At 57.3% G+C, this 12,300-nt stretch overlaps 1 protein-coding gene across 7 annotated transcripts in view; it reads right to left on the bottom strand.

Moving 5' to 3' along the window:
* PIP5K1C (phosphatidylinositol-4-phosphate 5-kinase type 1 gamma) overlaps positions 1-12,300 on the bottom strand; it is an 81,672-nt gene that overhangs the window by 6,515 nt on the left and 62,857 nt on the right. For all 7 annotated transcript variants that reach the window (XM_021676614.2, XM_064382090.1, XM_064382091.1 and 4 more), the window contains exons 11-16: positions 11,466-11,550; positions 9,778-9,942; positions 8,960-9,098; positions 8,714-8,746; positions 7,216-7,320; positions 4,044-4,176 (exon numbers count right to left, since the gene is read on the bottom strand). In XM_021676614.2, the coding sequence (XP_021532289.1) occupies positions 4,044-4,176; positions 7,216-7,320; positions 8,714-8,746; positions 8,960-9,098; positions 9,778-9,942; positions 11,466-11,550 (660 nt within the window). The remainder of the gene's footprint in view (positions 1-4,043; positions 4,177-7,215; positions 7,321-8,713; positions 8,747-8,959; positions 9,099-9,777; positions 9,943-11,465; positions 11,551-12,300) is intronic.

Raw genomic sequence — 12,300 nt, 5'->3', positions numbered from 1 at the left:
GCGTTCTCACGTGCCTGTGTGAGGGTGTGTGCGTACACAGTGTTCTCACGTGCCTGTGTGAGGGTGTGTGCGTACACAGCGTTCTCACGTGCCTGTGTGTGGGTGTGTGCGTACACAGCGTTCTCACGTGCCTGTGTGAGGGTGTGTGCGTACACAGCGTTCTCACGTGCCTGTGTGCGGGTGTGCGTACACAGCGTTCTCACGTGCCTGTGTGCGAGTGTGTGTACACAGCGTTCTCACGTGCCTGTGTGCGGGTGTGTGCGTACACAGCGTTCTCACGTGCCTGTGTGAGGGTGTGTGCGTACACAGTGTTCTCACGTGCCTGTGTGAGGGTGTGTGTGTACACAGTGTTGTCACGTGCCTGTGTGAGGGTGTGTACACAGTGTTCTCACGTGCCTGTGTGCGGGTGTGTGTACAGTGTTCTCACGTGCCTGTGTGTGGGTGTGTGTGTACACAGCGTTCTCACGTGCCTGTGTGCGGGTGTGTGTACACAGTTTTCTCATGTGCCTGTGTGAGGGTGTCTGTGTACACAGCGTTCTCACGTGCCTGTGTGCGGGTGTGTACACAGTGTTGTCACGTGCCTGCGTGAGGGTGTGTACACAGTGTTCTCACATGCCTGTGTGCGGGTGTGTGCACAGTGTTCTCACGTGCCTGTGTGTGGGTGTGTGCGTACACAGCATTCTCATGTGCCTGTGTGCGGGTATGTGTGTACACAGTGTTCTCACGTGCCTGTGTGCGGGTGTGTGTGTACACAGTGTTCTCACGTGGCTGTGTGGGTGTGTGCATACGCAGCGTTCTCACGTGCCTGTGTGTGGGTGTGTGTGTACACAGTGTTCTCACGTGCCTGTGTGCGGGTGTGTGTGTACACAGTGTTCTCACGTGGCTGTGTGGGTGTGTGCATACGCAGCGTTCTCACGTGCCTGTGTGGGTGTGTGCATTCGCAGCATTCTCACGTGCCTGTGTGAGGGTGTGTGCAGTGTTCTCACGTGCCTGTGTGCGAGTGTGTGTGTACACAGTGTTCTCACGTGCCTGTGTGCGGGTGTGTGTACAGTGTTCTCACGTGCCTGTGTGTGGGTGTGTGCGTACACAGCGTTCTCACGTGCCTGTGTGTGGGTGTGTGTGTACACAGTGTTCTCATGTGCCTGTGTGAGGGTGTGTGTGTACACAGCGTTCTCACAGGCCTGTGTGCGGGTGTGTGTACAGTGTTCTCACGTGCCTGTGTGTGGGTGTGTGCGTACACAGCGTTCTCACGTGCCTGTGTGAGGGTGTGTGTGTACACAGCGTTCTCACGTGCCTGTGTGCGGGTGTGTACACAGTGTTGTCACGTGCCTGTGTGAGGGTGTGTACACAGTGTTCTCACATGCCTGTGTGCAGGTGTGTGTACAGTGTTCTCACGTGCCTGTGTGTGGGTGTGTGCGTACACAGCATTCTCACGTGCCTGTGTGCGGGTGTGTGCGTACACAGTGTTCTCACGTGGCTGTGTGGGTGTGTGCGTACGCAGCGTTCTCACGTGCCTGTGTGGGTGTGTGCATTCGCAGCATTCTCACGTGCCTGTGTGAGGGTGTGTACAGTGTTCTCATGTGCCTGTGTGTGAGTGTGTGTGTACACAGCGTTCTCATGTGGCTGTGTGGGTGTGTGCATACGCAGCGTTCTCACGTGCCTGTGTGGGTGTGTGCATTCACAGCATTCTCACGTGCCTGTGTGCGGGTGTGTGTACAGTGTTCTCACGTGCCTGTGTGTGGATGTGTGCGTACACAGCGTTCTCACGTGCCTGTGTGCGGGTGTGTGCGTACACAGCGTTCTCACGTGCCTGTGTGCGGGTGTGTGCGTACACAGCGTTCTCACGTGCCTGTGTGAGGGTGTGTGCGTACACAGCGTTCTCACGTGCCTGTGTGTGGGTGTGTGCGTACACAGCGTTCTCACGTGCCTGTGTGAGGGTGTGTGCGTACACAGCGTTCTCACGTGCCTGTGTGCGGGTGTGCGTACACAGCGTTCTCACGTGCCTGTGTGCGAGTGTGTGTACACAGCGTTCTCACGTGCCTGTGTGCGGGTGTGTGCGTACACAGCGTTCTCACGTGCCTGTGTGCGGGTGTGTGCGTACACAGTGTTCTCACGTGCCTGTGTGAGGGTGTGCACAGTGTTCTCACGTGCCTGTGTGAGGGTGTGTGCGTACACAGTGTTCTCACGTGCCTGTGTGCGGGTGTGTGCGTACACAGTGTTCTCACGTGCCTGTGTGCGGGTGTGTGCACAGTGTTCTCACGTGCCTGTGTGAGGGTGTGTGCGTACACAGTGTTCTCATGTGCCTGTGTGAGGGTGTGTGCATACAGTGTTCTCACGTGCCTGTGTGCGGGTGTGTGCACAGTGTTCTCACGTGCCTGTGTGCGGGTGTGTGCCTACACAGTGTTCTCACGTGCCTGTGTGCGAGTGTGTGCGTACATAGTGTTCTCACATGCCTTTGTGCGGGTGTGTGCACAGTGTTCTCACGTGCCTGTGTGCGGGTGTGTGCGTACACAGTGTTCTCACGTGCCTGTGTGTGGGTGTGTGCACAGTGTTCTCACGTGCCTGTGTGAGGGTGTGTGCGTACAGTGTTCTCACGTGCCTGTGTGCGGGTGTGTGCGTACACAGTGTTCTCACGTGCCTGTGTGCGGGTGTGTGCACAGTGTTCTCACGTGCCTGTGTGAGGGTGTGCGTACACAGTGTTCTCACGTGCCTGTGTGCGGGTGTGTGCAGTGTTCTCACGTGCCTGTGAGGGTGTGTGCGTACACAGTGTTCTCACGTGCCTGTGTGCGGGTGTGTGCGTACAGTGTTCTCACGTGCCTGTGTGTGGGTGTGTGCGTACACAGTGTTCTCACGTGCCTGTGTGCGAGTGTGTGCGTACACAGTGTTCTCACGTGCCTGTGTGCGGGTGTGTGCACAGTGTTCTCATGTGCCTGTGTGTGGGTGTGTGCGTACACAGCGTTCTCACGTGTCTGTGTGCGGGTGTGTGCACAGTGTTCTCACGTGCCTGTGTGTGGGTGTGTGCGTACACAGCGTTCTCACGTGCCTGTGTGCGGGTGTGTGCAGTGTTCTCACGTGCCTGTGTGAGGGTGTGTGCGTACACAGTGTTCTCACGTGCCTGTGTGCGGGTGTGTGCGTACAGTGTTCTCACGTGCCTGTGTGTGGGTGTGTGCGTACACAGTGTTCTCACGTGCCTGTGTGCGAGTGTGTGCGTACACAGTGTTCTCACGTGCCTGTGTGCGGGTGTGTGCACAGTGTTCTCACGTGCCTGTGTGTGGGTGTGTGCGTACACAGCGTTCTCACGTGCCTGTGTGCGGGTGTGTGTGTACACAGTGTTCTCACGTGCCTGTGTGTGGGTGTGTGTACACAGTGTTCTCATGTGCCTGTGTGCGGGTGTGTGCGTACACAGTGTTCTCACATGCCTGTGTGAGGGTGTGTGCATACATAGTGTTCTCACGTGCCTATGTGTGGGTGTGTGTGCGTGTGCACATGGTGCTCTCACGTGCCTGTGTGGGGGCAGGTGTGCACATGGGGTTTTCAGTTGCCTGTACGTGGGTGTGCACACAGTGCTCTCATGTGCCTCTGTGAGGGTGCGTGTGTGCACACATGGTGCTCACGTGCCTGTGTGTGGGTGCGTGCGTGTGCACACGGTGTTCTCACGTGCTTGTGTGAGGAGTGTGCGTACACAGTGTTCTCAAGTGGCTGTGCCAGTGTGTGCGTACAGTGTTCTCACGTGCCTGTGTGCGGGTGCGTGCGTGTGTACATAGTGTTCTCACATGCCTGTGTGTCAGTGCGTGCGTGTGCACACGGTGTTCTCACGTGCCTGTGTGCAGGAGTGGGCGTACACAGTGTTCTCACGTGGCTATGCGGGTGTGTGCGTACAGTGTTCTCAGTGCCTGTGTGCAGGTGTGTGCATTTGCACACGGTGTTCTCACGTGCCTGTGTGCAGCTGTGTGCATGTGCACAGGGTGTGCACACGGTGGAGCATGTGAGAGAGAGAGAGTTTGGTTGATGAGCTGGAGCCAGGAGGAGCCCAGGGCACTTACAAAGTAGATGTCAGTAGCAGGCGCGTCCTCCTCGTCCGAGGCCTGGCTGGCGGGCGCGCCCTCCTCGTCCGAGGCCTGGCTGGCAGTTTCTGCTTCCACAGCAGCAGAGGCACCGGCCGGGGAAGCCTCCACCCTGGGGACGGAGCAGACAGGGAGACTTGACCCTCAATCCCCACCCAGAGCCTCCCCACTGCCCGGCTCAGGATCCAGGCAGGGGCTTCCCACAGTCATGACTGATATAGAAACCCAGGCAGCTGACCACAGGCTACGCGCTCCTGCTATTTAACGCAAATCAGAACAAACCCCCCAAGAAGCCCCCAAATGCTGACCCCAGGAGTGACCTGCCAGCCCACTGACAGCTTGGCCCTGCCTCCCACACACACACCTGTGGACAGGTGCTGGCTTCACCCTCCCCAGCTGTGCCACCCTGTGAGGGCCTGTTCCTCCTCAGCCTCAGTCGCCTCATCTGTCAAGTGGGGAGAGACGGCACCACTTCACTGGGATCACAGCTTCTTTCTTCTTTTATTGCTTTATTTTTTTGAGATAGGCTCTCATTCCATCAGCCACGCTGGCGTGCAGCGGTGTCACCACGGCTCACTACAGCCTCCACCTCCCAGACTCAAGCGATCCTCCCGTCTTGGCCTCCCAAGTAGCTGAGACTACAGGTGTGCACTGCTATGCCCAACTAATTCTGTGTGTGTGTGGAGACAGGGTCTCACTATGTTGCCCAGGCTGGTCTCCAACTCGTGAGGTCAAGCAATCCTCCCGCCTCAGCCTCCTTTAGGAGGGATCACAGACGGGAGTCCACAAGCCCAGCCTCTCCGTCCTTTTCACTGAGCACTTCCTACAGGCCAAGACCGGCTCCTGTGATTAATTCACTGAGTCTATCATGAAGGATGGAGACAGTACGGCTACCATCCCTGTGTCACTTTTGCAAAAACGGAGGCACAGAGAGGAGGTGAGGAACGGCCTCGGTCTTGGCTATGTAGTTGGTGCAGTGTTTATCCCAGGAGTGCGGTTACACACGCCCTCCCGCTACGTCGGAGGTTCAGTTCTTTTTAGCCAAGCCTGAAATTTTATGGTTCGAGGTTTGGCAACGGCCAGGAGCTGACAGTAGCAGGAATGCCGGGTGGAAGATAAACCCCAGAGCTTTATTTTCGGGTCTATGCTGCTGTGAGCGCTAAAAAAGGTCACTTGGAACAAAAATAAAAAAGCGTCTCAAGCCAAAATCATTAGAAAGGCAGGAAGAATTTGGTAATGACACAAGCACGGGATTACACACATCAGACAGATGACAGAAAGGACAGAGAGAAAGGGGCCGGCGCAGGGCTCGTGCCTGTCATCCTAGCACTGCGGGAGGCCAAAGCGGGAGGAGCACCTGAGCTCAGGAGTTCGAGGCCAGCCTGGCTAACATGGTGAAACCCCGTCTCTACTAAAATCACAAATGCTAGCTGGGTGTGCTGGAGCGCACCTGTAGTCCCAGCTACTTGGGAGGCTGAGGCAGGAGAATCACTTGAACCCAGGAGGTGGAGGCTGCAGTGAGCTGAGATTCACACCACAGCACTCCAGCCTGGGTGACAGAGTGAGACTGTCTCAGAAAACAACAACAAAAAAGAAATAAAGGAACTGAATGACAGTAAAAAGATTCAATATGTTTACACTGTTGGTGGGAGTGTAAATTAGTTCAACCATTGTGGAAGACAGTGTGGCAATTCCTCAAGGACCTAGAAATAGAAATTCCATTTGACCCAGCAATCCCATTACTGGGTATATATATCCAAAGGATTATAAATCGTTCTATTATAAGGACACATGCACACGAATGTTCATTGCAGCACTGTTTACAATAGCAAAGACCTGGAACCAACCCAAATGCCCATCGATGATAGACTGGACAGGGAAAATGTGGCACATATACACCATGGAATAATATGCAGCCATAAAAAATGATGAGTTCATGTCCTTTGTAGGGACATGGAGGAACCTGGAAACCATCATTCTCAACAAACTGACACAAGAACAGAAAATCAAACACCGCATGTTCTCACTCATAGGCGGGTGTTGAACAATGAGAACACATGGACACAGGGAGGGGAGCAACACACATTGGGGTCCGTGGTGGGGAAATAAGCGAGGGACAGCATCGGGTGGGGAGTTAGGGAGAGATAGCAAGGGGAGAAATGCCACATATAGGCGATGGGGAGGAAGACAGCAAACCACACTGCCATGTGTGTACCTATGCAACAATCTTACATGTTCTTCACATGTACCCCAAAACCTAAAATGCAATTAAAAAAAAAAGATTGGACATCACAGGGCTCACAGAGAACGTCCCGTCCCGCAGCACAGACGCTCCTTCTTTCCATGTGGTTGTGTGTGTTCCCACCGAATCTCATGTGGAAATGTGGGCCCGGGGCTGAGGCGGGGCCTGGTGGGAGGGTTTTCAGTCATGGCAGTGGACCCCGCACGGCCTGGTGCTGTCCTTACCCTTGGGAGCAAATTCTCACCAAATCTGCTAGTCTAGAAGTGTGTGGCACTGATGCGGGGCGCAGTGGCTCACGTTTGTAATCCCAACACTTTGGGAAGTCGAGGCAGTTGGGTCACCTGAGGTCAGGAGTTCGAGACCAGCCTGGCCAACATGGTGAAACCACATCTCTAGTAAAAATACAAAAATTAGCCATGCATGGTGGCGGGCGCCTGTAATCCCAGCTATCTGGGAGGCTGAGGCAGAAAAAGAGCTTGAACCTGGGTGGCGAAGGTTGCGGTGAGCCAAGATTGCTCCATTGCACTCCAGCCTGGGTAACAAGAGCTAAACTGTCTCAAAAAAAATAAGTAAATAAAATAAACAATAAAAATAAAATAAGTAAATACTAAAAAGGCAAAAAAAAAAAACCTTGTGACTTGGAAGTTCAGAGATGTTTTTACACAACTTTCCACCCAGGTCTCTTGCCCTTGGCCCTGTGGACACTGGAACCAGGTCCTTTTCCGAGGCGGGGCTGTCCTGGGCACGGCAGGCTGATGTTGAGCGACGTTCCTGGCCTCCACCCACTCCATGCCATGTTGATACAGGCTGGTAAGAAGGAGCGGCTTCATTCTGAAACCTTGGGTGCTTTTGGCTCCTCTGGGCCTGCAGCGTGTGGGCGTCCTGACCTCCCACCAAGGCCACACTCACCCTGAGTCCTCCTCTTTGGGGACCACGATCTCCACGCTGCACGTGGGCTCCACCTGCACCGTAATCTGCTGCAGGCCGTCTTCCGCGGGTGGCTCTTCCTGCGGCCTGCAGGCAATGGGAGGCTGTGCCTCAGTTTCCCTCCTCTCGTCCCCCCATCCTATCCCCAGGAGTGCCCAGTGAACTCCAGGGCCAGTCTCAGAGGGGCGTTGGGAGCCTCCTGCTCGGGCCTGGTCTTTCTGGCTGTCACTCCCAGCCTAGGGACTGTCCACCTGGGTCCCTTGGTGACTGTGGTGCCGGCAGGCTCTCGGGGCCTATGAGTGAATGGTGGCCCCGACTGGCTTAGGTGTCACAGATCCTGCCCACCCCCACGAGAGTTCCTGCACCTGGCAACCGAGGGCCTGACAGGCAAGTCAGCGTCCCGGCAGCATGGCCTGGGCATGCGCTCTCTCCAAATGGCATGCTGGACAGAGGGGAGGGTCACATCCCATCCAGCACACCCTGGGCACCACGGCACACCGAGGGGTTTCTTTCATTAGGCAGCAGTGATTAAAACACAGTTAAGGAAAGCAACACCTCGCCACTGCCCCAGCGTTCACCAGAGTGAGACCCGGGGACCTCGCAAATGTCCGTGAGGTCTGGGCACTTGAAGCCGGGTGCAGCCCATGGGATCGAAGGCCAGCATGCAGGCACAACAGGGAACGGCGCACCCACCCGTGAGACCCCCTTCAGTCGCGTGACAACAGCAAGGGGCGGACGGCATGCATGGGCGTGTCCATTTGTGTCAAAATAAAAGGGAACCATAGCCGGGCGTTGTGGCTCACGCCTATAATCCCAGCACTTTGGAAGGCTGAGGCAGATGGACTGCCTGAGGTCAGGAGTTCATGACTAGCCTGGACAACATAGTGAAACCCCATCTCTACTAAAAATACAAAAAATGAGCTGTGTGTGGTGGTGGGCGCCTATAATCCCAGCTACTAGGGAAGCTGAGGCAGGAGAATCGCTAGAACCCAGGAGGTGGAGGTTGCAGTGAGCCAAGATAGCACCAATGCACTCTAGCCTGGACAACAAGAGTGAAACTCCGCCTCAAAAAATAAATAAGTAAAGGAACCACAAGCCTGGTGCACATTTGCTGTGTCCCCACAAAGTATCTCTGCAGAGACAAAACCCACAGTCCCAGTGGTTGCTCCTGGGGAGGGATGGGCTGTGGCAGGAGGGGGCATTTCATGATGTTCCCTCTTGTGCTTTCTTTTAAGTTAAAGAAAACTTAATAGAAGAAGAAATAACGAAGGATCCACAGGCCAGAGCTGCCCCAGGGCATGAGAAAAACAAAGGGACTAGAAAATTCTGTGTGGTTCTAGGGCTAAGTTCTGGAACCTTACATCTGTCCCCAGGAGAGAATGAGCAGAGAGCAGAGGGGCTGAGGGGCCGGAACAGGAGCTGTGAGCTGTGCAGGATGAGCCGGTGAGAGACCCAGGGAGGGAAGGGGGCTGGGTCTCACCTGCCATCCTGTCCAGAGGACTGTGTGCGCCGCCTGTAGAGAGAAGGCAAACAGGTGACACGGGGAAGAGCCATGGCCCGCCCACCTCAGCAACCCTGCCCACCTGTACATCTGATGCCCTGCCCACATCCACAGCAACGCCCGGCCCTTCTGCACATCAGATGCCTCACTCACATGCACAGCAGATGCCCCGCCCTCCTGCACAGTGGACTCCCCGTCCACCTGTACGGTGGATGCCCCACTCACCTGTACCGGGGCTGCTCCGACGTCTCCGAGGGGGACCGCTCAGGAATGGAAAGGGATGTGGATGACAGAGTCGTGGCAATGGAGGCTGTAGTGGCTTCTTCAAAAGAAGGTGGAGTGCAGGGCAGGAGGTCAGGCCGGCCTACCGGGAGAGGACTGTGGGCACCTTGCGGAGCCTCTGGGCCCCAAACGCCACAGAGGGTTCTCCCTGAGGCTGGGCTCACCCAGGAGCCCACAGCCCAGCGCCTGCAGCCTCCCGGACACGCCATCTCCCGACAAGGCAGAGAAGGGTGACGTTCCGCCTTGCATGAAGACTTCTGACCGCTCTCAAAACAGAATCCAGACCCCTACACAGCCCAGAGGGCCCTGTGAGACCTGGCCTGCCCCACCCCACTCCCTCCTCCCTCTCTTCCCCTCCCCACTGCTCAGTCACCACCAAGATCCTCCTTGCCGTTCCCCCAGCAGGTGCGGTCCTGCCCCACGGTCTGTACATGGCAACGTCCCTTCCTTCATTCCATCCCCCCCGACTCCCTGACATCAGGCCCAGCCTGGGGGCTACATGCCTTCTATGTCATCTCAGTGCACCTCGGGTGACAGTGACTGTGACAGAAGGTGGGAGCTGTCACCACCCCCCACTGTCCAGTGGAGGCTTCTACACTCGGCTCTCTCTGGAACTCTTCCCTGGGGCCGGGCCGGCTCTGCAGATCCCAGAGGTGGCAACTGAGTGATTAGCACTCAGGATGACGCCTGTGGCGTGCCCATTGGGCTGCTGCTGGCACCCTGTGGCCCCCACAGGCACACTCCCACCCTCTGCCCCTCACCTTCGTCCTCCAGCGTGGGGTAGCTGCGGGCCCCCCGCAGATCATACTGGGCCTCCTCCCGCTCACTGGGGATCTGGCTGGCCGAGAAGGCAGCTGTGGGCCCCAGGGGTTTGACGGCCAGCAAGGCTCCGCCACGCCCCTTCTTGGAGGGTGAGGACTTCAGGGCTGCAGGGGAGGGAGGGTGGGTGTCAGCGCCTGGGGCTGCTGGAGGCTCGCAACAAAGCCCAGACAGGACCACTGCCCGCATGTGCCCCTGCCGTCCCTGAGGCCAGGAAGCAGCAAAGCCTCTGTGGAAAACCAGGCTGGCTGTGGGAGGTACTGGGGGTCCTAGTTACCTGTCCTGCCCACCCGACCGTCTCTGAGACACACAGGGCTTGGCACAGTGCCTGCCCTCCCGGGGCCCTGCAGACCTGTGGCTCCTATCTATCAAGCTGGCCAGGGCCCCCAGTTTCAGACGGACACGAAAGCCTTGGGGAGCACCAGGCGGTGTCGTTGGAGAAGTCAGTGGCTCAGCACACAGGGTCCAGATCCAGGCTCGCCCGCTGGCTGTGTGGCTTGGTGTCTCTGGGCCCCAGTGGCTGACCTTAGCAATCGGGTTGGGCGGGGCAGGTGATGCCCGCAGCGCCCCGCAAGGGACTGGGCCGGTCCTCAGAGCTGTTTGAGCTCTGCCTCCTCACCAAGCTCTTGTGACCTCTGGCCCCAGAATGGCCCACACAGTTCCTGGTAAACAGTAGGCGCTCAGTTTGCCTTGTGCAGCTTCCTACAGTCGCCAAAGGCTGGCAAACACCCCAGGATGACTGGGAATGACCCCATGGCAATGGTCCCAGAGAGTGGCGTGTGGGGACAGGCTGCACAGCCAGCTCTCCAGAGACAGTTCCTAACACGTGATGTCTGCCAATTCCCACGGTGTCAATTGGAGGGGGTCCCTGACCTTGGAGCCGGGAAGAGCGGCCCCACTGTGAGCGCAGGGCATTGGTGTGCCTGTCCCTGCTGCTCCCGGGAGTGGCCCCCGTGGGTGTGTACCCATGGACCATTCATGCCCCCGACACTTCCCAAGCACCTGTGTGCTAGGCCTGTGCAGGATGCTGGGGCGCCCGGGAGCCTTCCAGTGGGGAGGGCCCTGAGCAACAGACCTGGGAGGAACCCATCTGGCAGCAGGTGGGCCACGGGCTGAGGTATGCACTGGGGCCTGGGACCCTGAGCCTGCGACCAGAGGTTACACTGGTACGAGGGGAAGCTGAGCCCTGAGAGAGATGGGGACCTCCCCCGGGCACCCTGGGTGAACCCTGAGTCCCCACCTTCCCCTCCCACGCTCTGCTGGGCTGGCCTCCTGGGTTCTCCTGGCTGGGATGGGTTTCCTTGGTGAAGGTGATGCTGTGGGCAGCCCCACACACCGTGAGCTACCTGCTGGGCCAGGCCCACCCATCCCATATATAAACACTGTACCCTCACCATGCTGTGCAGATGGGAAAACAGGTACACAGGGAGGCCAGGCTAGGATTCAGGATTCAGGCTGTGGACCCACGCTCTATCCCTTATCCCTGTGCAGGCAAATGTCTCGACTACCCTACCTCCGGGTGAGGCCTGGTCTGAGGGAGGGCACAGGGGTTCTGGGTTTACCGTCCCTGCCCACTGGGTTCTCAGCCTCCCTAGAGTCCCTCCCGCCCCACAGGGCTCAGGTGGCTTACAGGAGTTCTTCCGAAAGACCGTGTTGCTCATGAACTTGAAAAAGCGCTCGGCATAGAAGCTGGGGCGGTGGACAGACACAGTGTCCTGGAAGAGAGTGGTGGGGGTGCCCGGGGGGCAGAGGGCGCATCAACCAACAGCTGGGGACAGCCCCAGACAGACACGGGGTGTGGGGTGAGGTCAGGAGGCACCTTCTGTGTGAAAAGGCTGGAGATGTGTCCATGGCACCGTGGCTTGCTGGGAGGGGCTCCCGGAGCAGGGAACGGGGGCTCCCTCTGGGGAGGGAGACGGTGACAGGGAAGGGGCGGGAAATTTTCCACTAGAGACCTGTTAGCATGTTTGACTTTTTTTTTTTTTTTTGAGACGGAGTCTCGCTTTGTGGTCCAAGTTGGAGTGCGGCAGCATGATCCTGGCTCACTGCAACCTCTGCCTTCCGGGTTTGAGCAATTCTCCTGCCTCAGCCTCCCCCAAGTAGCTGGGATTACAGGCATCCGCCACTACACCCAGCTAATTTTTGTATTTTTAGTAGAGACAGGGCTGGCCAGGATGGTCTTGATCTCCTGACCTTGTGATCTGCCTGCCTTGGCCTCCCAAAGTGCTGGGATTACAGGCGTGAGCCACTGTGCCTGGCCAGCATCTTTGACTTTTTAAACCAGGTCAATCAAGTATTCTAGCCAGGTGCAGTGGTCCACACGAACTTGCAGGGGAGGTTGAGGCAGGATGGCCTGGCTGGGGCCCTGCTGGGATGTGACCCTTGGCCTCCCAGAATGCAACCTCCTTTCCCAGTCTTCTTGGTGGGGAGTGGCCACATGCCAGGACCGTGAACGACTCCACCCT

Source organism: Aotus nancymaae, unplaced genomic scaffold, assembly GCF_030222135.1.
Source record: "Aotus nancymaae isolate 86718 unplaced genomic scaffold, 86718_ANA_hifiasm-v0.15.2.pri h1tg000028l, whole genome shotgun sequence".
In the NCBI taxonomy this organism is placed as follows: Eukaryota; Metazoa; Chordata; class Mammalia; order Primates; family Aotidae; genus Aotus; species Aotus nancymaae.
The sequence above is the reverse complement of the archived record's forward strand: the minus strand, read 5'-3'. Positions and strand labels throughout refer to the sequence as shown.